At 44.1% G+C, this 25,639-nt stretch overlaps 1 protein-coding gene across 11 annotated transcripts in view; it reads left to right on the forward strand.

The window, feature by feature from the left end:
- ACACA (acetyl-CoA carboxylase alpha) overlaps positions 1-25,639 on the forward strand; it is a 219,909-nt gene that overhangs the window by 184,177 nt on the left and 10,093 nt on the right. For all 11 annotated transcript variants that reach the window (XM_087826242.1, XM_016210681.2, XM_016210686.2 and 8 more), the window contains 6 exons: positions 2,700-2,796; positions 3,660-3,795; positions 10,502-10,679; positions 12,367-12,479; positions 23,816-23,970; positions 24,626-24,796. In XM_087826242.1, the coding sequence (XP_087682368.1) occupies positions 2,700-2,796; positions 3,660-3,795; positions 10,502-10,679; positions 12,367-12,479; positions 23,816-23,970; positions 24,626-24,796 (850 nt within the window). The remainder of the gene's footprint in view (positions 1-2,699; positions 2,797-3,659; positions 3,796-10,501; positions 10,680-12,366; positions 12,480-23,815; positions 23,971-24,625; positions 24,797-25,639) is intronic.

The raw sequence follows: 25,639 nt of genomic DNA on the forward strand, positions 1-25,639 counted from the left end.
GAATTACCAAAAAAGAAAGACGTTTACCTGAAACAGGAGTGAGTAAAATAAGCTGGGATACCTATGTTTTTCAAGTGGGAAATGTAAGTTTCTATCAAATTTTAATACCCACTCTAAGAAGTGCTTCACTCAACAGCAAGCTCTGCACGAAATAATCTGTAGCGCTCGCCATCACGAGCACCTGCCACGGCTGATCTTAATCTCATCTGCACTGCAGAGACACGCTGCCCTAGGGACCCACATCTGGGGCTCACCTTCCTCTCGAGGGCAATCAGTTTTTCTTATCTCAGTGAAAAGTGGCACCTGCTCAAGATTCTCAAACATGCCACATTGGGCTGAGATTTAGATTCTAGCCTTGCAAATAACTCTAGGCTTTGTGGCTCTCTCAGTACAGCAGGTCAGCACGGCTCATGCTGCCAGTGACAAGGAGCCATCACACGGCAAGTCTCACAGACAGGATCTTCCACTGTGACTCTCAATGAGTCAGCCTAGAGTCCGCCCAGACCAAACCCCGCAGGGACTGGCTCCCGCTTTCTCTCACGTCTCAGGGCTTCCACCTAACCACAGGCGTCTGGGCCCCAGTGAGAATTACTCTCTGTTCCTGGTGAAGTCCCCACTGGGGAGGTGGAGGTAGAGGATGCACTAGAGCGAGCCCTCCTGCCCAGGACCTGTCGGTTTGCTGGGGAGTCCTCACACCGCACTTGGACCAACTTTCCTGAAAATTCACCTCTTATCTCTTCTGCTCTGGTTTTCCTGTCTGTAAAAAACATGACAGATTTTAACCCTCTGAAAGCCAAACCTTTGTTAAGGTCTTTAAGATCCTCCCATGGGAAACAAGTGAATAAATCTTTACACGAATGATTGTCTGTGGGCAAGATCAGTCAGGCTTGGCTTTGGCCAGCTCTGCCACTGTTTATTGCGGCGCTCACTCTGACTTCTTCCTTTCTTTCCATCTGATGAGTTCTGGGCTTCTTGTTCCAAACACATACACATGCTCACAAGTATATAAAACACAAATGGAGCTAGCTTCTTTCAAAAGCAATGGCATTTCAAGAAATAAATATAAATGTATTCTTCTGGGATTGTTACTGTAAGTGCTGCCAAAACTCATCTTTGGTATGTATGTTTGGAATATGTGTGCTATTGGCTGTAAATTGTCTTTTATTATTCCATGGCACCTTGTCCAGGGACACACTATAAAACAAGATGTAGCATCTTCATGTGCTGGCCTGATAAAATTTATATGAAGTATAATAGAAAACAGAAGTTGTTCTGAGCTGTTTTCAAGTTCAATAAATAACTGTAATACTCGGATAAAGATGTTCTTTATTAGGTCACATGGGCCCTAATATATAAGTTATAAGTTACCGATTTAGGGTGGCTTTTGCAATTACAAGTTTCCAGTTGGATTGTTAATCATCGTGAACAGAAATATTTCTAAACCCTCCTGAGTACCTCCTGCCCATTGTCTGGTTGTCTAGAGGGCTTTTGATTCTGATTCTGATGCAGTGCAGGCAGGTGGCAAGGGGGTGGGTGGTCCCCACTCAGGCCCCTGTCAGGTCTCTCGTGATGACAAGAATCCATTTCTAGTATCCAATGTAACAACCAAAGACCATCCTTCATGGAAAAGTTTGTTATGGACATGCTGTGGGGGAATGAGAGACTATAACCCGTCCCAGCCCCAACCCCAAGGAATGCAACTGAGAAAGTGAAGATTGAATTACATTTCTGAGTAAGGACTCACCCTGTGCCTTGCAGTTAAATCCCCCTCTCTCTCTCTCTCTCTCTCTCTCTGTCCCGTTCCCTCTTTTCCTCCCTCTCTTTCCCTCCCTCCCTCCCTCCCTCCCTCCCTCCCTTTCTCTCTCTCTCTCTCTCTCTCTCTCTCTCTCTCTGCTGCTTACTACTCAGAAATCTTTATGAGAACCAAGATGCAGAAGCTTTGAGCTTTTGGACAGTTTTTAAAATTAACGTAGCTTGGGGATTAAATACATATTTCCAATACAGATCACCTGTTTCACCAAGATTACTACTGATGAAAGTTATCCCTGTCCCATTGTTCTTTTCCAATGAGGAAGAAAGTTAAATTGTTTAGCCACCTCCCTACACTTGACACATATTTTTTCTTCATCCCCACAACATACCTACACATACTTCCCACCCACACGCCCAGGGGTGAGACCTGCATACGCTCAGGTCATATCTGGAACCTCGTTATTAGTGCTTCATAGAAAACTACAGCTCTATTTCAGCAGTGCCATCATTTCTTAAAACAGTTCCTGAAAGTTTCAGCTTCCGACTACCTTTTGGACAGTTTCCCTCCATCTTCATCAGAGGGAGGCTTTATGGTGAACTGAGAAATCTTATTTGGCAACCACAAAGACGGATGTGTGTGCATGCTCGCACACATGCTGGGCTGTTGAGTCTAAAGTGCTAGAGGCTCCCCTAGTACAACCCTTGGTTTGAATTTATCGTGTGGTGGTAAATCAGAGTGATTCTGAGGGTAGCTTCTTACCATATTTACAAAAATTTACCATGTTCACCAAATCTGGAGTCTCACATTTTACCCCAGAAGATTTCCCCCTGCTCTCTGTATTCATTTCTAGTATTTTCCCCCAATGTTTTGATGTGAGATTGGAAAATAAATGACTGGCTGTAATGTTGACACACATTAGGTTCTTACGTGGCTCATTTTTTATCAGGTTAGGAGGAATACCTGTGGGAGTAGTTGCCGTAGAAACCCGAACAGTGGAACTAAGTATCCCAGCTGATCCTGCAAACCTGGATTCTGAAGCCAAGGTAGGTCACTCTGAGTACTGTGTGTACCTGTGCTTGGAGCTGTTTCCCTTCTGCAGAGCCTGTGGATATGTTGGGAGCACTGCAAACCACCAATTTTAGAGGGAAGGGCAGTCAGCAGCCTTGAATGATTTCAAACCATCTTGTGCTCACTTTTAAGGTGATGCTAAATATACTGCAAGGTAAAATCTGCCTGGAAAATTAAACAGGTCTTTACAGTTGTCTTGCTGATGCTGGAAAACAGTCTACCTTTGTTGGAGATGTGGTCTTAGAAAGGCAACTGAGACAATGCTGAGGTCTCCTTGGTCCCAGATTCTCTGAGTGCACACACGTAAGAGCTACTACTAGTAGCTAGTGGAGTCTGCCAAATTGTGAACAGCACAGCCCATCTGTTTTTTAAAGGATGGATAGCATTTTCACGTCCTGACAAGATGCAGAAAATGAGGAGCGGGAAGATCGGGGAGGAGGCTATTCAGCAGGGTCACATCTAGTGTCTGTTGATTAACCACAGAACAGGAATAGCTGTGCTAAGCACAGAAGTGAGAGGACTTGCAGCCTGTACACAATTGGCTGCCTTGAGGAGTAATGTAGTTGAGTCTAAAGTTGACCTTGGGAAGCCCAGAGCAAGGATCCTAAGAGTGCATTCTTCCAGTAGAAGCAGTTAAGGTTTCCCTCTTTTGACTAAAGAGTGGCCGTGTAATGAGGACTCAAAAAAAGTCGAAGATCCAGGGTCTTTTTTTTCCTACTTCAAAGAACATCTTCATGATGACCAACAGTTTTTGTTTAGTTTGATTTTGAATTTCTGGACAGATGCCCCCTCAGACTGTGTTGTTAATTGTGCCTTCCTCTTTCATTTTCCCCAACAGATAATCCAGCAGGCTGGCCAGGTTTGGTTCCCAGACTCTGCGTTTAAGACCTATCAGGCTATCAAGGACTTCAACCGTGAAGGGCTGCCTCTGATGGTCTTCGCTAACTGGAGAGGCTTCTCTGGTGGGATGAAAGGTGATTGGCCTGGCTCTGGGCTGGAGGGGCATAGCTGGTTCCCCTGAACCCTGCAGCAGGGGGAGGGAGGGTTTATACTGGGCAGAGCCTATGGATGCCCTGGCAGCCAATCACCCTAGGCTTTTTGGGGATTGTGCACCCTCTGAGATAGGTTCTGAGTGGCAACCTGAATGGGAAAATTCAATATGTTTTACAATTCCATACAAAATATCAGAACAGCCTGCTAGTGTTATCTAGGTGGACTGCTGTTATGGATTAGCTTTCACAGGTGAATGATGTTCCTGGAGAAAAAGGATCGTACTTAGTCCCTCTTTTCTGGGCATACTTTTTGTTGATGTTACTCTTTAACACTGCAGTGACCAAGACAGATACTGAAATTAGCCTTTACCAGAAGAAAACGAACAGAGACTATACCAGAGGCTGTTCTTTGTGGTAATTTGTGATATGGTTTATTATTATCCAACAACAGCCCTGGGCCTGTGGCTCCAGCCTATTAGACCATTATTATAAAGGCCCTGCTCTATGCTGTGGGAATTGCTTAGTGATTAGGCAGCCAGTATCCACATTACTGAGAACCCTCTGTGTGCAGAACCACTCGAACAGTTCAGGGAACACCACAGGAAACATACTCTGCCTCTTCGAGGAGTGGAGTGCTCTCTCCAGTGGCCATGCTGAGGCCAGGACTATATACCAGGAAAGGATGAGTATGCTGAGGAATGTCAGAGTACTCAGGATTGTGAAGTGTAGTAGAATGGGTTAGGGGAATGAAAGGAGGGAGTAAATAGAATAATCAGAGAAGGGCATATGAAATGTGAGAGAATGAACTCTCATTAGGGCACCTGAAAGTACCTTGGTGCAGGAGCATCTCTAGCTCTATAGGGGGAAATGGGGGAAGTTACCCTTTTATAGATTATTATCTATGTATGGAGAGAGATTAGAGCCTTGCTCCAATAACTCTCCTTTGCCTGGCTAGGAAAAGCCCTGTATGGCCAGCCTTCCTGGCAAAATGTTGAAGACTAGCATGATTTTTTGTAATTCTAGTTGGAAAATACCCCTTTGCCCATATTTGCTGGAGAACTGCCACATTTACACTTTTCTTAGGGGAGACTTAGACTATAAATGCAAATTAATGTCTGTATACTTTTCATAGATTATCAAGGTGAAGTGTTTTTTGACCAAGATAATAAATCAGTGGAAATACCATGAGATATTGAAAGTAGAGATTAAATAAGTCAATCCTACATATTTTTATTGAGTTCCTATGTGCAAGGAACTGTGCTAGCTACTGCAGACAAAACAAAAACAAGTCAGAAACAGATCTTGCCTCAAGGAGTCAAGAAAAATGTCTTGGGCAGAATGATAAAGTCATAATGTATAAAGTATAAACAAAATACCCACAGTGTTCAAAAGAAAATGATACTATATTAAATTTGGGGAAAGGAGCCTGAAACCACTTTTATTTATATATATGAGGTTCATTTAGTGTCAGATTTCACTTAATCTCAAATTCTTTGGCTATAAGGTTTACATTAAAATTTAAGAGAGAGTACATTGCTATTACTTCTTAGTTACATTCTTCTGGGGAGTAGGGGGTGGGGCATTGCAAATTGACTCTTCCTAACATTACTTAGGAGTAAGTCAGCCTGGCTACTTTGTCTAATGGGTTCAGAGTTCAGAAGTTTGCCATGTGCCTCTTATAGGAAAAGCTTCAATTCTGCTACATGTTTTGGCCCAAGCCTAGATTGGCTGCTAGCCCTGTAACAATAAGAACAACAACAATTAAGATTCATTGAGCTCTTTTCACCCGAAACTGTGCTCACCATTTCACACGCATCATCTTACATAATCATCACAACAAGCACCTCTGAGGGGTCGGTTATATTATTATCTGCAATTTACATAAATTGAGACTTTAGGTTAAATAAATTTGCCAAGATCATTTAGCTAAAAATGACCGATTTGGGAAAGGAACACAGATCTGTCTGACTTCCTGTAGCAGTTGGCTGATTTTTAGAGCTCAGATCTACTAGAATATCCCTGGAATAGAGTATCTAGGCTCCTGAGAAAGTTATTGTTCACCTACCTCACCTCTGTTGTGGAGTTGTCCTTGGTTATTGTGACAAGAGCTCAGAAATGAGTTATGGTTCTTTATTGCGGTGAAATATACGTAACATAATATTTCTCATATTAACAATTTGTAAGTGTACAACTCCAGCAACATTACTTTCACAATGTTGTGTTACCATCACCAATATATGCACCCAGCGTTTTCCTCATCCTCAACATAAATCTGTGCCCATTAAACAATAACTCCCCCTTTTCCCCTCCCCTCCCCTCTGGTCAGAAGTGAGTTATTGGGCTGCTATAGACCAGGGCCAGCTCTGTTTTCTGAATTTTGGTGCTGCTGCATCCAATTACACATTACTTAAGACAGAAAAGCTTTGGGGAAGATAGAGATCAGTGTGAAAGGAGGGGGAAGGAAGAACATTGCCTTTCGTATTTACATACAGGTCAGGATGTTTTCTATGTATTATCTCATGTAACAGGACCTAAGCTGAGCGTCATTCCATATCCCTTGGGGAGATGTTTGCAGTTTTGGTTTCAATACTGGCTGGGGATTATGCAGGGAGGGAAAATAAACAATTATGCCATCCCTCAGTGCACACAAACACACAGCCAGGAGCCGACTGCACTGTGGGTAAAATGACTCCAAAATTGTGTGTAATGAGTAGGAAAAGATTAGAGACAGCTCTTGCTATGCTGAAAATTGACATTAGTGGAGGGAAAAAAAAAACTCTTTACTAGTCGGCCTAGGAGGTCTAATTCGAGCAGTAAAAATATAAATAAATAAATAAAAGCATGTCAAGATGGTATTGGTGCTTTTTTTCCAATGAGTTCTATCTGGCCGGAAGGCTATTCAGCATAATGCAAAATTAAATTATAAAAACTGGCTGAATATTTAGATGGAAGAGCCATTTGGAAGCAGTTTATTTAGACGAACCGGCAATGACCCACAACAGGGAGACATCAAGCGTGAAATTTACTAGAAATTAGCACCAGGGTCCCAGTCTCAGCATGAATAGCTTGATAGGATGCAAATCCCAGTGATATTAAGCCGCCTCACTGCTGGTGCTACAGGGTCACTCTCAGTTGGCTTTTCATGTTATACTTATTATTTTTTCCTGGGACAGGTTATAAATAACAATAAAAAAACATTTATTGAAAACTTTAACTGGAATGAAAGTCTATGTTAAAGTCTCTGATTACTTGGATGTTGAAATACAGTGTCAGCCAACCATAATGAACTCATGAGAGAACATCATGTATATGCAGCCTGTATATGCCTAATGTTTACTTTCAGCTTCTAGCAGATAATCTCTCCCCAAGTCAATATGATCTGTTCCAGTTTCGAGAGTGTGGGGCACTGTGGAAACACCCTATCACCCTGCTCCCTTGTTCGGTGCATGTGGTGGCCACGGTTTATCTGTGTTGTGTAACAGTGAAGCCTCCAGGCAGGGTTGGTGTCTGGTTGGTGAGAACACACTGGAAAAGCTGTGTGATCTCCATTCATGCAGATGTTCTGTGGTCAGAATGCTTAGAAAACTCCAAGCTCCCGCCTTTCCAATGAAGAGCCTATCAGTAGTTTCCATTCCCAGTTGCATTTCTTATGGCCTGAAAATCGACAGTCAGCATATGCATAGCTTTAAAATTCCCTAGACTGATGTCTCACCTAAACCCTTGAGAACAGCCCCTCCCCTGCTATTCTTGGCTGTGATTTTGCTCTGTCTTTTAAATATGGATTTCAGACAAGTGTGTGTCAGATTGTTGCCAAGTGCTTCAACCTGCCTTTCAAAATGTGTGGTTTGGGGCAGCTGTGATTCAGTGTGAGCCTGTTGTTTGTAGAGCCTGTTTGTTTGTATGTTTGTTTATGTTTCAGTAGCCTTTGTTGCTTTTAGGATGTTTTGATGGTTGAATTGTTGGTCTGTTGGTATTCCAGGTTAGATGGAGGTATTTTGTTTTCAGTCCCCAGCTTGTCAGCTGTAATAAACCTTGATGCCCCTTTTCTACTCAGTCTTGGGGCCTGAAGATAATTGTTTGGCAGTCAGATACAAGCTGGTAGTATCATCAGTATAATTTCTGACATTGTTGACCATTCAAAGAATCCAGCCAAAATTTAGAAATATTGAATCGCTTATCCAGGTCTCTTCTGGTTTCTGTTTTGCTCAGCCATTGTATTAGGTGCTGGAAAGCAGGTTACCTCAGCCCCGTGCCCTTTCTGTGCAGTAAGACTGGTGAGTTGAGATTGAGGTAGTAGAATATGGACTTTAGATCCCAGTAGATCTGGGTTCAAACCTTCTCTCTGCCACTTATTTAAGCCTCAGTTTACTCACCTGTAACTTGGATATAAGAACAAGATGTCCCAGGCCAGGGTGACTCAGTGGTTGGAGCATTGGCCCCAGCACCGAAGAGTCCTGGGTTCAATTCCCAGTCAGGGCACGCTCGGGAGGCAGCGGGTCGATGCATCTCTCACGGCGGTGTTTCTCTCCTCCTTCCTCCCTCCCCTCCACTCTGTCTGACAAAGCAATGGAAAAAATGTCCTCGAATGAGGATTAAAAAAAAGAACAAGATGATTTTTCTGATGACTAAATAATTTATGTGTGAATATATATGAAATGATGCTTCTTAGTAGTCAGTGAACTAGCCATGATAATGACAGAAGGGACCAAAGTGCATTTCACAAAATAAAAATGCACACACACTCAGCTTCATCCCAAACTATTTGCATATACTAAGAAACCAGCTTTTTAAAATTAACTAAGTGGAAGTACACTTTAAAGTCCCCCCTTTCTTTTGGGGACCTGGGTCTGTTAATCATAGTACAGAGACAGATTTTGATGTAGGTACGTCTTTAACAAACAAGTGAGTGAAGAGGCTGGAAACTTTCCCCTCATTTACTTCTAACTCACTTTTTTCTTTTTCATATAGGATGACTTTTTGTGTGCTATTTTTCTGTTGTTTTACTTCTTTTATCTGTGCCTTCCATTTCTTCTCTGTGCATGATACTGATGAGGGCCACTCCTTTCCATTACTTGTTCTGAGACTGTACTCTTGGCAGCACTGAAAAATGTATTGCTAATTACACAATTATTTTATTATGTAGCACTGGTAGAAATATCCACTAAAGAATTAATTTAGTTAAAATAATTTGAACTGAGCAATTATTTTCATAACCACAGAATTAGCGTAAAGCTCTTAAAGTCCTTTATTCCCTGCTCTTCATACAGCAGTTGTGTAATTAGCAGTAAATTTTTTTGGTCTTTGCTTTCCTCCCAAAGGAATAAATGTCTTTGCTCTGATCACACATACAGAGTACATGATCATACACATTCCTCATAGAGTAGGGAGTTTTTTCTGAGGCAACTTCTGGAGTTTGGGAATTTCTGAAGTCTTCACAGACCAGTCAGGTTGGGGCAGTGGAAAAGGCATGTGCCTTGCAATGAACTCTGCTCACTGAAGGTTTGTAGATAGAGTCATTTTTACTTTGGAGACAGTGGCGGTTTAATTTGCCAGTTACCACAATGAAAGCAATTTCTATTTGATTTGCTCTTCACTTCCTGAAAAATGTGCCTTTGCTTTGGATTTCCAGAATTGATTTATTCCAAATTGAGATCCTCTCCTTGATAGGAAAGTTTGAACTCCGTTGAACCTGTTATTTGGTCTTTAAAAAGGATCCATTGTGGTTCCACTGAAGTACTCATTAAACATCTGGAATCATAAACCTCAAGCTTTAGCACTATTTAGACTTCAGTGAGCTAGGAAATGGGAAGAAGTCCATAAATTATTGGGAAATAAATAACTGATCCTGCTTTCCAAGGACTCACTTTATTTATGGACCAGGGGTCTCTTTTCTTCAGGCTACTCCTGACCTTGGGGACATTACATAGTGGACTCTTTAGCAAAACGAAGAGGTGGTTCCTCTTTATGTGTCTCTGAGACATTTCCAATAAAGACATATGCATTTAAAATTTTTTCTCTCACTGAAACTCTGATAAAAAATGCAGCCTTTAAAGAATTTGTTTTTCTCTCTCACTGTGTTCTTTCCAAAGTGTGTATGTGCTCGTTCATCCAGCAGACACTTGGTGAGCACTAACTATGTCCCAGGCACTGGACAGGACGCTGGGGATACTCAGGTGAAAGATGCAGTGTTTGAAGTGTCTTTTCCATTAACTGCACATATTAAGAGCTTATCATATGCTAAGTATCATGAGAAAAACTGAAAAGAGCTTGAATAGTTCCTTCCTTCAAAAAATGTAGTGAGAGAGATCACATATTGACATGAAAAATACTCAACATTTGTAGAGCAAGTGTGAATTAATGTGGTGAGACCTGAGTACAGAAATTCAAGGAGCATGTAAAATGGATATGCCATCCATAGGGCCTACACACTGAATCTTGTGAAAGACCGTGCACTTCTCTGTGCTTTTGAAGATTCCCTGAGTCTTGAATACAGGTAGAGCTGCCAATCCCTCTAGTCTTCAGGGTGGCCAAACAGGACCTAGGGTGGCTAAACCCTCAGGCCTGTCACCTCTGGCTACCTCGTGGAGGCTCAGTGTGCCATATAAATATGATTTCCCATGTGTGCGATGATGTGAACAGTGTTTGGAAGCATTGTTTCTTGATTTCTAATCTGTCTCATTCTCCATAGATATGTACGACCAAGTGCTGAAATTTGGTGCCTACATCGTGGATGGCTTACGGGAGTGCTCTCAGCCTGTGATGATTTACATTCCTCCCCAGGCGGAGCTCCGGGGTGGCTCCTGGGTCGTGATTGACCCCACCATCAACCCCCGGCACATGGAGATATATGCTGACCGAGAAAGCAGGTAGCGCTCCTCCCTCACTGCCTCCAGGCATCCTCTAGCTCTTGGTTTCCTCCTGGAGCACATAATCACAGGAACGTTATTTGCCTGTCCTTTCCCAGATCACTCCAAGGTCAGAAAAATGGACTTTCCAAATAACTGTCAGCTGGCAGAAGAACCAGGCTAGAGTAAGGCTCTCTCAGTGAGGCACCCCCAAACTCAGAGCCTCTCTTCTTCTTTGTTGTTCAGATGTGCCTGTTCACTATCTCCCTCAAGTATGTGACAGAGGGAGCTTAAAGCGAGTCAGAGCAGAAGGACCAAATTGTTAGTCTGAAGTTCTCAGGCCTTACCCAGCTCTGCTGCTGACTAGTGAGGAACTAGGAGCAGTCCTTACTCTCCCCAGGCTGCTTCTCCTTGTCTGTAGAACATGCTGAGTGGTCTTTGAGGTCCACCATGGCACCCACATTCTGTGATTCCAAACCAGAGCTTCTCCGTCAGAGTCCAGGGTCTCACTCTGGCATTCCAGGAGGCTTGGAAAACACAGTGTTTACAGCGCCCAAAAAACTTCAAGAGAAGATTCCAGGTTTCTGTTGGAAGGTGATACCTGAAAGTCCTTAAGTAAAAAGGATCCAGTCCAACTTCCTTTCATAATCTGTTTTCAACCCTTTCCAAAGTAGGTAAGCTGCACATCGTATTTCCTTGACATCATCCATGTCTATTTCTATATCCAATCATTTTATTAGAACACTTGTATCTCTCTTTTCCCCAAAATGTTAGCCTTCTACTTCAGATCTGCTTAGGAGAGTTCAGTAGCTTTATTGGCAGATCATTAGGGTTACGTTCTGTGCTTAGGAATTTATTATTTTTAAGTTCTAACCTAGCCTCTGCTTTGATACCAGATCAAAGACAATTCCTCTACAGAGTTTGGAACGAGACAGTGGTTTTAAATCCACCTCTGTCACTTGTTCGACTTGTGCAAGTCTCTTAACTTGCCGTACCTTAGTTTCCTTATCTGTAAGATGGGGATAATGGTACCTGACCTCACAGTGGATATAGACTGGGCACAGGATTGTCATGAACATTTTTATGTCAGCAATTAGAACAGTGCCTTGCACATAGTAAGCCTGAGCTCTAATTGTTTTTCATTGTAAAAGTTAAGAAAAAAGCAAGGTGTTTAGGATAAGTTCCTGGTAATAGAACATTGTTAGATGTAACCTGAGACCTTTCACTATGTCGTTTCCATAGCAGTAGGTAGAACATTTTTCTGCTGCTTGACCTGGCCTCGTGTGTCTGAGTGCTGCCAGCAGACTAGCATCTGAGTGTAGGACTGTTCAGCATCAGCCCCTCATGGTACGGCCTAAGTGCTGGAAGTTGTCCCCTGCCAGTGGAAAATAATGGGATGCCTGTTACCCTTACCAGCTGTAGGTGGTGGAATCTGTATTCTTCGCCTTTTGAGATGGAAGTAGACTGGTGTGGTAATGAGAATTATTTTAATTGCCTTTTTCCAGGCCTTTCTCATACCTCAGTGAGATACTTCTCTGGTGCCTGCTTCTCTCCCTGGGATTACTTCTGTGAACCATGGGTGGGCAAAACCATAAGGAAGCTATTTCCTGGTCCACAAATTGTAACTGGCCTCATTCTGTTGTCTCCTTCCTTTAAAGTGCCTCTATTTCTGTTTTGTTATGTTTTCTTTTCTTTCCGTTTTATCCAGGGCATCAATTCTGGAGCCAGAAGGGACAGTAGAAATCAAATTCCGCAAAAAGGATCTGGTGAAAACCATGCGTCGGGTGGACCCCGTCTACATCCACTTGGCTGAGCGATTGGGTATGTCTGCTTGTGCTTCTGCAAATCAATGAGCCATTCAGCTGATTTGTAATGAGTGCATTCTAGGCCAGGGGAGGAGGCACTGAAGCATTTGATCAAATTCATGATAATCTTTATTTACTGTCCTCTATATGGTAAGAACCCTGGTAGAATGAAATAGTGTGTGTAATAGGAGGGAAAGTGGGCCCTAAAAAAGCAAAAGTCACCCAATTTTTCTTCTGATCCTTATAGTTCAAATTAGCCCATCTTTCTAGGTTTGTGGATATCCTTGTAAAGGATAATTAGCTAGAAGTTGCTATTGGGGCAGGCTTATCAGTCAGAGAATATGCTAGACTTAAATGTCGTGTTCCCACTAGTCTCTTTGGACAAACCCACCTCATTTCTGAGGGATGTGAGAGTCAGTGTCATGGGATAGGAAAGCTGGAAACCTACCAAGGCTGTGTTCTGGGGCCAATCTGGGCTAGAAAAATTAAAATAAAGATTGTGCACCATGTGCTTCCGAAGAGAGGCTGTGGCAGCAGCAGCCCTGGGCACGTTTGCGCTTCATGCTTCCAGCCAGGGCTCTGTTGCTCATTTGTTTTTGGAGCTCTTGGAAGGTGCTTGCGATTTGAACATAGGACTATACCGTGGGAGCCCTGTGTTGAGTTCAGAGTCTGAATGAGTTTCAGATTCTTTTAAAACACTGATTTTCTGCCCGGGTCCCCCGTTGAGCCTCTTGCTGTGTTAGTAAAGATAATTGCTTGAGCTTCTTTTGTTTGTTGGTTTGTTTTGTTTTCAGAGAAGTAGAGAGATTGTCTTTAAAAGGTAGTGAAATGCAGTGAATGGAAGGTGTAAAAAAGAGAGATGCTAGCTCATTTATGTTCCAAATAGCAGTTTAATTAATGAAGTACCGTTTGCAGACTCTTTATATCCTCACCGTGTAGAGACACAGAAACTTCTGAGCGTTTGTTCCCGCCCTAGAGCCTGCACATCCTGGTGTTCGCAGCCTTGAGCCACGTTGCTTGCCATACCCAGTGACTCGGGTTATAGTAAACCCTGTGTGTGTCCCATTGTTTGCCATCAGGCAACAACCACCAGTAACTAACCCACCACAGCCTGACCCTTTTGTGGGAAATGCACACATACAACAAGAAATTGGCAAAGTTGTCTCTAAAATCTATTGCCACCCAGAGTTGTTGAGGTGGGTATTTTTCCTCTTTCTTCTCCAAACAGGATAATTACTTCTGACCAACCCCATACACTTTAATTAAAGTAACTGCAGCTCAAGAGCAAGTTCCTCACAACTGTACACAGAGAAAGCTCTAAAAGCTTCAGCCCCCGATAAGCATCTCACTCAGATGGCGCATAATTGCTCCCAGCATCCTGCGATCGTTGCTGCTGTTTGTACCACTAATTCTCTACAAAGGCAGCAATGCCACAATTGCAGGACACAGCAAATTGCATAATTTTCTCTCTTTTTCTTTTTTTCTTTTTTGCTGGTTTTCTTTCTGGCCAATTTAAAATTTGTCAAAGTCGGTCTTCTTCTGGATCACTGCCCTTTGATATTTCGTGCACTCCATTTGCCACAAACAAGCCGCAGGGCCGCAGTTCATGCTGACTCTAGCAGAAGCAGAGAGAGCTCCATTTATCTTACACTGCCTGCTGAATTCCTGCTCATTAACTGGGGGTTCACCGCCTCTTTTTAACCCCCCAGTAGCTGTTATCATCCCTTCAGAGTAACTGGGTGGTAGGAAGAGGGATCTGCTCTGACATCTGTTTGCAGAACGGCTGGGTGGTGAGGGGTGTGGGGCTAAAGCGTCTCCCTCTTGAAGGAGAGGGATATCGCTCCCACCTTCACCCAGCACCTTTTCACTTTTGAAACATAGGACGGGAAGAGGGAGGAGATTCACAAGTGATGGCCGTTTAATCATTTGTTACAAATCATCTCATTATCAATTTACTGTCCGCATTGAAGAAAACCATATTTACTTAACCTTGACCAAAATGGCAGTAGAGAAAGAATCCTTAGTCTGCTAAATGTGAAGCAGGCTCTGGCCCGAGGCAGCTTGGGATGTGGAATAAAAACAACTAGGTACAAGTCTTGGTTATGTTGCCTGCAGGTAAATTATTTACCTTCTCTGAACATCAGTTTCTTCATCTAGAAAGTGGGGATAAGACCCCCATGTAGCAAATGTGAGGGTCAGATGAGTGTGCATTAGCTTTCAATCTGCGAAGCATTTTTCAAACATGGGGATGGCATCATTTCCAGTCCATCGCAATTGTTAGACGAAGCAAATGGCCGTGCTTGGTACTGGGTGTACTCTCTGTGGCTGGGGTTCACTTTGGAGTGAGTAGTAAAGGAAAGGAAGTAAAGAGACAGAAGTGGTCTTGTCTCTCAGGCGTTTGCGGTCTTTCAGGGAGACCAGATAGACCCAGGAGTATTTGTGACACAAATCAGCAGGAATGTAATGGGACATGCTGTGAACAGTTCCTTTGGGGCTCGCATTGGCTTTGGGCTAACCTTTCTCTGTGCCTGGAACCAAAGACTGCCAAATGCTTTCTCACAAAGTGGGTGAAAGGGACCTCATTTTCCAGATTGGGAGATTGAGGGGAGAAAAAAAAAAAAGAGTTAAATGAATCATCCAAGATACAAAGTAAATGTACATTGGAGCCCACAGTGACATTCTGGTTCCCTGTGTTCTGCTTTTCTCAGGATTTCCTCAGATTCTACCTCAGCTGAGTACTGAGCCTGATCAAAATTAAACAAGAAGCCTTTCCCTTTGTGATCTAAAGCCAATTCCACTGAGAAAAGGCAGATTTAGGAGAAGCCTGTAGGAGTTGGTGTTACCTGTGTTCCCAATCTCCTCTCCATTTGGCCTCTGCACTAAAGAGCACGCTGTCAGATCACCTAGACACACATGACCACTGATTTACTGTTAAAAAACATAACTACTATTCTCAAAGGACAGTGAGTGACGTTTAATTTCTGAACAGCTAACTTCATCTCTTTCAGAACTTTTAATTTTTAAAAGTGACCTTTTGTCATTTTACACACTTAGTTTAGGTAGGAAGGTGGTGGATTCCCAGTTTGCAGTTTTGTGATTGTAACAGTGAGTATGAAAACGCTACACACATTGATTCCTGATAGAGGTAAAGGGAAGAATTACCCCAGGAAGAAATATGATGTCAGCCCAAATACCAAAGTCTTTCATTGCTGGACTGGTTCTGCCCCTGTGTTCTCAGGACTGGGGCTTGGTTAGTCAGTGTGGGGAGGATTAATGTCCTACCTTTCTGGTTGCCTTAGGGAAATTAAATTCTTCCTCTGGAAATAGAGCCTGAGCCCTTCAAGGCCTCTTTGTGTCTCTCTGACTCCCTACCTCCTCACAGAAACAGAGGCAGGGAGCGTGGCGATGGAGCGGGACGGCCTTCCTAGCCTGGCCTCCTGAGTGCTGTGACCTGAGGTCCTCCCCTGGATCCTCGCCCTCCTCTTGTGTGCAGAAGGAAATGACAAATCAATTTAGACAGAGGGAGAACTGTCCCGCTCAAGTGTGAAGCAGTTGTAAGTTCTCCACTCTCCCTCTCCCTCAGTACAAGGAGCACCAGGCAGAGGAGCTGCTCAGTGGAACTTTATTCTGCTCCAGGCACACATCCCCAGGGTGGCCCTGTTCCCAGGCCGCGGGGCAGCCTGCCATGCAGCACCTTGGCTGCGCGCCCACGGAGCGTGCCCTGGGAGCAGGCAGAGGCAGCACTGGCAGAGCTCTGCTGCTGGTCCTTGCCTGGCCTCCCAGCACCTAACACCCCTGGTCCAAGGCACCCAGGCGCAGATGGAATGTGGTGGCTGTGGGAGTGGATAGATTGTCTGTAAAAATCTTCAGGACTGCCCTCCTCCCAAGCCTTCTCTTTGGCAGCCAGGATGACAGGAAGAAAAGGAAATAACCCCTTCCTGGGGTTAAGGGGACGTAGGGACTGAGCTGTTTTTCTAGCAGAGGTGATCTGTGTACCTGAGCTGAGTGTGTTTCCATCTCTTGTGTCCATCTTCAATATGTTGTAAGCTGAAAAAGCCAAAGTTGCTTGTTTGAGGCAGAAAGCAGCATCCTTACTGGAAAGATGAGACTAGGACAGAATGCAGTTCCAATATGTGTGCCTAGGAAGTAGCCTCTGGCCCTGTCTATCACCTGTTGTACATGGAGCTTCCTCACTAAGACGGTGGCCACCCAACCAGTCTGTGGTAGGCAGGCCGATAAGAAAGAACCTAAGGTTTGCTTTCATGAAGGGAGAAATTATGGAATTGAGCCTCCTCCCTTAAATGAGCAGCAGCTTAAAACCTGCCTCATCCCACTGATTCAGAAGCTCTTTGGTCTGATGGAGTTTAGTGCAATAGTGACAGTGTTTTCTAGGAGGAGAAGGGAAGGGTTCATTTTGGCCTGATCCGTTAATCTGAGTATATTTATAAAAGCAGCCCAACTTGCCTCTTCCCAGGAAGCAGTTTCACAATTCGATCCAGCCAGAGGGACCTGGCAGGCATTTCTTAGACTGACCTAAGTCCTGCCTGCCTGGAGGCTGTCACCAGGACCTGTCTGAGACACCGTGTTCCCCACTTGGCCCCAGCTGACCCAGATCCCTGTTCCTGCGCCTGCCCAGCTCAGGGAGAGCAACCTGGGGAAAGGAGAGTAAAGACTTCACAGTTTGCCACTGGAATTCAGAGAATTCTGTGCCATTTCCTGATTCTTTTGTGGGGGATGTTTGCATGGGGGTATAGGGTGCAGGGCTGCAGGGGAAGTAATATAATTTTTATTCCTATTTGGAAATCTCTGGGTTTACTATTATGACTTTTTAAAAATATGAGCAACAGAGCACTAACACCATTGCAAGGAACTTTAGGGTTAAACATCCCTTGAGAGGATTGCTGTTAAAATCAATATGCAAATGAAGTTGTCTTTAGATAGGTATGGCCCCCTTTGAAGAAAAGCAGATATATGAAAATGGGATTTTTTAAAAAACTAGATACATTGGGAGAAATTATTCCTATTACAAAAGGATTATTTGCTTTACCAAAGGATTCACTGCAGGGTTCCTTCTAAATAGCTCCCTGAAGGCATTTAAAACAGGATCTGATTTACGCAGTTTTTCAAGAATGCTTTTGTGTAGAAAAGGCACACCTGTTATGGATACGGAAATAGTTTTGCAGGGTTTTTTTCCCTCACTGTATCTTAACTATCTTTATAGAGAAATTTCTTTCAACATAGAAAATATGATTACATAGATCTTTTAAACAGCTACTTAGGTTTGTGCTTCTGAATCTTAATAAGACTCCAGTCTTTTTTATGCTAATATTTCAGTCTTAAGGTTGAGGTGTGTGTTCCTCTATCTGAGATATTCTGGAGCTTAGTAGGGAGGGTGGTCTAGTTCTTTTTCTAGCTTTGTAAGTATTTAACCAATCAAAGCGAATTGCTTTCTTAAGAGAAGGAAGAAGGGCCCATAAAAGTTAAAATTGGGTTTTAATTTACATAAGGCTTCTTAGTATAACTAAAAAAAAATTAAAAACACTTTAATATCACATTCTTTTACAAAACATTTTTCTTGTTTGCCAGATTAGCATTGTTACATAAATGAGAAAGCGAGCTCAGAAAGGGAAAGGGATTTCTGCAAGGTTATCTAGTGCCTTTGGCTGAGCAGAGAATTTTTTAGCCTACGCCTGATTTTTATTCTAAGCTTTGAAGGTCTCCCCCCTCCCACCAAGTCCTCCTGCATAGGATGTGGCCAGCTCATCCATAGGGTAAGGCTGCCCCCCCTCAGTTCCCCCAGTGTTGTGGCCCGGTAAAAACACCTCCTGCTGCAGAAATCAGCTTTCTCCTCAGAAGCTTTTTTTCACTTCTGACCCCATGGAGGAGAGATGTGGCTTTTCATTACATTGGCCCTGGGAACACCTGACAGGCTGCTGCCCGATGGACACTCGTGGGTCAGTTTAACTTGTTTCGTTTAAAGAGCACGGGCTCTGACGCCAGGCTGCCTAAGCCCAAATCCCAGCTCCACCATTTCCTAGCTTTGTGGCCATAGGCATACTACCTCCCTTTTTTGTGCCTCAGTTTCCTCATCTATAAGATAGTGATCTTTTAGGGTAGTTGTGAGGATTAAATGAGATGAAAACTACTTAAACGGTACTAGCACATAGTAACATCTCAATAATGTTAGCTCTTCTCACTTGATCAGACTTCTGTGTGTAACTCTTTACATTAAAATTTATTATTACGAAGTTGGATTTTTAGGATTTCAAGGGGACTTTTTATTTTGGGAAGGAAGTTTGATGGGAGTAACCGACCTCTCTTCTCTCATTTCAGCCTTTTCCTAAAGTAGGGCTCTAGAAAAGAATGACTTTCCTCTCTGCAGCATATTCTTAAACTCACACACACCGACTTGCTTCCCTAAAAACCCCGAGGCCCTGCAATCTGGCGAGAAAAGAAAGAAAACCATTCCAAGATATTTAATTGTGCAGGGAGCTTACAGGATTGATCGAGAGCTTAGCTTTTCACAATAGTCCAGCGAATAAGAATGCTCCTGACAAGCGATCAATGACGGGATAATCACTCTTTACCCCGTCCTCATTCTTACCTTCTTTCTTTCAGGAGAACAGGGTTCAGAAGTCAAAAATCTTTATAGACGCCGCTTTTAAATTAAGCAGAAAATAGACATTGACATATTTGTTAATCTCCCCTAAATCATTACCGGGGCTGGCTGCTTTGCTGTACAAGGAGAGCGGGGCCCTTGGTGTGCTGCACAAGGGTCTAACTAGCTTAACAGCAGCATTTTATTTTTAGAAAATAAAACTTAGAAAACCTGTTTTCTCCCCCTTAAAACAAAGCACACAAATCCTCAGCTTTCTCGTGTGCATTTAAAATACATACATTCCCACCCTAGTCAGTTTGACTCAGTGGTTAGAGCATCAACCGCAGACTGAACAGTCTTGGGTTCGATTCCGGTCAACTGCATGTACCTCGGTTATAGGCACGATCCCCCGTCAGGGTGCGTGCAGGAGGCAACCAATCAATGCGTTTCTCTCATGTCAGTGTTTCTCTCTGTCTCTCGTCCTTCTACTCTGAAAAGCAATGGAAAAAATATCCTCAGGTGAGGATTCAAATGCATACATTCCCTACCTGTGTCTTTCCCTTGCTTTGATGCTTCCTGAGGTAGGTCGTGAATGGGATGGGAAGCTTTACTGAAGGGCTCAAGCAGGGCCGCCTTTGGGGGATGCTCTGTGATCTTCCTAGTCTCGGAGGCAGAACATTGCAGGTGTTTATTTTGTTATCCTTTCAAAGGTCTAGAATAGCTTGATTGGATGGACAAGACCTTTGTTAGCCCAGGAGCCAGCCTCCTCTCCTCTGTCAAGGCCTTGTTCCCAGAATGTTCTGCTCCTAAGCTCATAGTCCTCCCCCCTGCACCCAGTGCTGAGCTGCGCTCTTAACTGCTCTCTAACCCAATCAACCAAACTCTCCAGCTGATTCCTCTTCAGTACCATTTAATGTGAGGAACACATGCCTCAGCGACACCCAACCGCAAGTGCAAATCCTGTGTGGCTTAAGAGCTGGATGCCATTGGGCAAGTCACTTTACTGGGGTTTCAGAGCCTTGGTTTTCTCATTTGTAAAATAGACACCCTTTTTCTAAGGTTGGGTTGATATAAGGACTAGAAATGGTGTGTGTGAAGCAACTTGGAAAACGCTCAGTGATATTTAGGTATTCAGCTTGGCAGCGGTGGTAACAGTTGATCAGACCTACGTCTGAATTGTGCATGCTGGCTTATGAGCTGTGTGATCCTGAAAGCATTGAGTGCAGTGCCTGGCACACAGTAAATGCTCAGGAAGTGGTATTTGTTATAAGATGCACATAAACATAGATGTGCATACCAGCACAGTGTTGGTTGTTTACCCAGGAGAATGTTATAAAGGTCTGAAACTCCCTACTCATCTGTGCCCACAGTCCTGTCATCTTTCGCCCTCCCAGCAGGGCTGTTGTGTTAGTTCTCCATCTTCACAATAACAGGAGGAGCTACCCTTAAATCTGAAGTCTAACCTACAGAATGGGAATTTCTGGAGACATCATCTTAGTCTCGGTTGTGGAATGGGACTAAGATGGAACTTCAGCCTCACCGGCCTGAAATCAAAGGGACATTATCACAAAAGCATATGTCCTCTACCGCAAGTAAGCTGTAGAGACAACATGGCATAGGGTCCAAAAGCTAGGGGAGCCATTCTGCTGCACATGAGACCTGGCTCTGCCCTTTTCTGGCTTTATGACCTTGGGAAGGTACATAAATTCTCAGTTTCCTCACCTGTATGATGAGGATAATAAGAATACCAAACTCCTAAGGTTGTTGTAAGGATGAAATGAGGTAATAGATATAAAGCACTTAGAATAGTGCCCAGTACCCAGTAAACTATAGCTTTGATTACTGCTTGTATGCATTGGGGCACCAGGAAAAACTTTTTTAGTTAGGCATATTTTTTTAACTTTCCATTTGATATAATTCTACAGAAAAGTTATAAAAATAGTACAAAGGATTTCTGATGCCTTGTTTTCAGATTCACCTATTGTTAACATCCTGTCTCCTTTGCTTTACCGTTTATTTCTGCGTGCTCACATGCATGTGCTCGCTCACTCTCTACACACACAGGCGAGCGCGCACAGATGGGCGCGCACACACACATATCCTTTGAGCCGTTGGAGAATAATCTGTAGACATCATGCTCCTTTATCCATAAATCTTTAGTGTGTGTTTCTAAGAACACATGCTCCCTTACATAACCACAATACATTTATCAAAATCAGGAATTATAACAATGATTCAACACTACTGTCTAATCCATGATTCATATTAAAATTTTGCCAATTGTCCCAGTAACGTCCTATCTAGTTTTAGGGGGGTTTTTTGATCTAAAATTAGATCACACATTATAATTGTTGCCAAGTATTTTTAGTCTACTTGAATCTGGAATTCTTTGGCCTTTCCTAGTCTTTCATGATCTGGATTTTTTTTTAAGAGTACAGGGCACTTTTCTGTAGCATGTTCCTCAATTTGGGCTTGTCTCATATTTCCCCATGGTTAGCCTCAGACTGTGTGTTTTGGGCAGGAATATTGCAGAAGTGATATTGTGTCCTCCAGACATTTACCAGGAGGCACATGGTGACAGTGTGTCCTGTTCTTGGTACTGGCAACTCTTATCACCTGTTGTTTAAGGTTCTGTTCACTAGGTTAATCCACTGTAAAATTACCATTTTCTCCGCTGTAATTAATAAGTATTTGTAAGGAGATACTGTGAGACTATGTAAATATCCTGTTCCTCGTCAAACTTTCACCTGCTGGTTTTAGAATCCATTGATAATTCTTGGCAAAATCAGTTACTGTGGTGGTTGTACAATGGTAATCTCCTAGTCCCATCATTCCTCTATGTCTATTAACTGTTAATTCTGCTAGAAGGGAGAGCTTTCCCTTCCCTTCACTCCCACTTAATCATTTATATCAGGATGGAATCACAAGCTCTTACTTGATTCCATATATGATCAGTCTGATAATAAGTACATTATCTTTTTTGATAAATTTGCTACTCAAATTGTCCCAGATTTGGCCAGTGGGAATACGTTCGGAATAGCTTCCGTGTCCTTTTAACATGTCCCAATCATTTTTCATGCTTCCTGTTCTTTGTGACAATATGTTCTAGGCTCATCTTATATTTTCCCTGCCCCAGTCCTGGAATCAACTGTTTCTCCAAGGCGTCTTGGTTCCTTTTACTGCAGGAGGAAAAATGTTTGCTTCCCTGTCAAGGGTGTTATACCTGAGACGGTCTAGCCTCAGAAGAAAGCAGCCGGGCCCTGCTCATCAGTTCTCCAAGCAGATCCACGTTAGAATGAATGGGCCTTCATCTCAGCCCACAGCATGGGGCCCAGTGCCATCATGCTGTTTTCCTGGTTTGGAAAGAAGGCTGCTGAGGTGTCAGGGACCCAAAGTGACAAGTCCATGATTGTCCTCTGTGTGAGAGCCCAAGAAAAGATAGCCTCCAGCACTGTTCTTTACAGTTTTAAAGTAGTGATGGGTTTAAAAAAAATAAAAGGGTAGAGTTGGGCATCCAAAAACCTCATAAAAATGAAACTAGGTACTATAGTTACATCCCTGTTCCATTAACATGTGTTTGTATATAATACTTACGGCTCACTCAGCAGCCCAAGGCTATTTATGGCATATGATTCATAGTGGCATAAACAGCAAGGCCTGTTCCCAGACAGAAAAAGACCTTTCTCCTCTGCATCCTATCACCTGTGGCCATGTATTTATTTGTCAGCTTTGGTGACAAAGCACTTCGGGTTGTCCTCACCTCCAGGGGCTATCACCTATTGCTCCTTCGGCTAGACTTACTCCTCCTTACCAGGCAGGCAACTAAATTTTCAGTATTGATTGCCAGTCCCACTATGAGAGTAATTAGGAATAAAAGTACAACAGAGCAGCCCCTCTACTGGGCACCGTTGATGGGGGAGGGGCCCTTGTATAAGGAATTCCAAGGTGTCGGGTCTGAGTGAGGAGGGCACTGTGTGTTTCAGAAGCTCAGTTGACCCAGGTGGGGTTGGTGGGCTGCCTTTCTCTTATTCCCTCTTCCTTCTCTTTTAACCCAAGAACTAGAATGTCATTGTCATTGTGTTCAGGGGTCGGCTCTGTCATTAGCAGCCCAGGCAGGAGCCCACAGAGCTGGCATGAGACACCCAGACCCGGCTCTGATTAGATTGGATTCTACTAATTTCAGGTTAAGAGCATCCAAACCTGAGAAGAGAAGCTGTGGAATAAAGCAGCTTGCAACTTTAGAAGTCATTTGGATCCTTATCAAGTAGTGTGGGTGCTGGTATGGACATGAGAAGAGCTGTGGTTTGTGCTCAGAAGCACAGGGGATGCTGTCCCACCACAGTCCACACTCTGATAGTCCAGCAGCTCTAATGCTGGTCACGGCATGGGCATGAGGTCCTTTGCTGGTGAAGGAGGGGCCTGGCTGTCAGTCAGTGAGATGATGAGACACACTGGCCTCCAGGTGGTTGTTTGCACCTGCTCAGGGAGCGGCCTGAGGACAGGGACTCCCGTGGCTGCTTCCATCGTTGTGACCTCCACAGGGAAAGGAGGACATGCGGGCTTCCTGTGGCAAGGTAAAGATGGGACTGGCATCTTGATGAGTCCTTTCTGTTACTCAGCAGAGAGGTGGTGAAGACAGTGGAGAGCAGGTCACAGAAGGAGGGGCAATTTTGAACTTCCCATGACTGGCTGCTCCTGAGCAGAGAGATTCCTGGTCACCACAGAGTATGAAAGGCAGGTTGCTTTAATTGCAGGCACCCCAGAGCTCAGTGCAACTGAGCGGAAGGAGCTGGAGAACAAGCTGAAGGAGAGGGAGGAATTCCTGATTCCCATTTACCATCAGGTAGCCGTGCAGTTTGCTGACTTGCACGACACACCAGGCCGACTGCAGGAGAAGGGTGTTATTAACGTAAGTACAGTGGTTGCTGCTTCTGACCTGTCAGACCCGTGGGCAAGGGAGTGTGTGTCTCATGCCCACAGACTCACTCATAAGCAGGGAGCTGATGGGGCTGGATTAAAACAACGTGTGCAGATCAAACCATTTTCCATGTTTTGGAGAGATTTTTCCCTTTTTCTAATATCTGCTATCATCCTTAAACAATTTGTGATTTAGGTTACCTCCTGAACTCCTCAGGAGGCAAGCTTCATTTCACTGGTGGGAAACTGAGTCACATGTGCCTCCACTAGGGAGAGCTGCCTAGGTGGTGCTCAGGGTCCAGCAGCAGCTAACTCACACTTGATTTTCATGCAAGTTGTTGGAGCCATCTGCTCAATCTAGCTCCTCACTCTGGTTATCTGGGACTTCGCAACCCCTCCCCTAGAACATCTCGGCCATGACTGGGGTTACACGTTAGCCAGCCATCACTGTGCACAGTGCTGTGGTCAGCAGGGTGAGGGGTGCTGCATTTTGAACGGGGGACACATCTGAGGAGCAGGGGATTTGCAGCTGGCTCTCGAATCTGAGTGGCTTGCTGTGTTTTTGTGCCTGTGGAGTTCCCTCTGGACTGGGCACTGAGCAGGGCTCTGGACTGGGGTGACTTAAGTTTATTTTTGTCTGTATATAGGACATCCTGGACTGGAAAACATCCCGTACCTTCTTCTACTGGCGGTTGAGGCGTCTCCTGCTGGAGGACCTGGTCAAGAAGAAAATCCACAATGCCAACCCCGAGCTGACAGATGGCCAGATCCAGGCCATGTTGAGGCGCTGGTTTGTGGAGGTAGAGGGAACGGTAAAGGTAGGTGGGCACCCTCAGAGGAGCCTTCATGCTATGCTCCTCACCCCTACATGAGGACTGCAAGTCTCGTCATCTCAGATCCCCAGGCCTCTACAGGCTGGAGTGGAAGCTTAGAGGCCTTGGCCCTGTTACCTTCCCCGTAGTAACATGTTATGATGTCTCGTCAGAAGAGGTCATAGGGCATTTTTTGCAACTCATTCTGTCACTCTGCAAACGTTTTTGAATGCATACTAAATACCAGATACTGCATTAGGCCCTGGGGACATGGCAGTTAAAGAGGCAGATGTTGTTCCTCTCCATCCAGAGGGAGAGACACAGTGAGACCGACATGAAACAGCAAGCCCAGGATGTTGCAGAGCACAGAGAACAACACCCAACCCACTCGTTGGGAAGGGGGAGGGGAGCCTAGGAAGACTTCTAGAAGGGATGTAGCAGAGGCCTGAGAACAAAGTAGAAATGAACCAGAGGAAGAGGTTGGCTTTGGGGTACAGGAGGAATGTTCAGGTGGAAGGAACAGCATGTTCTAAGGCCTGATAGCAAGAGTATCGTGCACTACAGATATTTCAGGGTGGCTCAAGATTGGGATCGTGCAGGGCTGTGGAAGCTGTGTTGAGGGGTTTGAACTTTGTCCTGTGGGAAGCCACTGAGGTATTTTAAGCAGCAGAGACATCGTCTGACTTGTGTTGTAGGAAGATGCCTCGGGGGGGGGGGGGGGGGGCTATGTGGAGGGTGGAATTGAAGGAGGCAGGAGCAAGGAGCCTAAGAGAAATGATGGTAATTGAGGTAGTAGGTGCTGTGGCCACTAAGGATCTTTTAATTTCGGATCTAAGCTGGAGGGAAGTA

Source organism: Miniopterus natalensis, chromosome 17 (genome assembly GCF_054644295.1).
Source record: "Miniopterus natalensis isolate mMinNat1 chromosome 17, mMinNat1.hap1, whole genome shotgun sequence".
In the NCBI taxonomy this organism is placed as follows: domain Eukaryota; kingdom Metazoa; phylum Chordata; class Mammalia; order Chiroptera; family Miniopteridae; genus Miniopterus; species Miniopterus natalensis.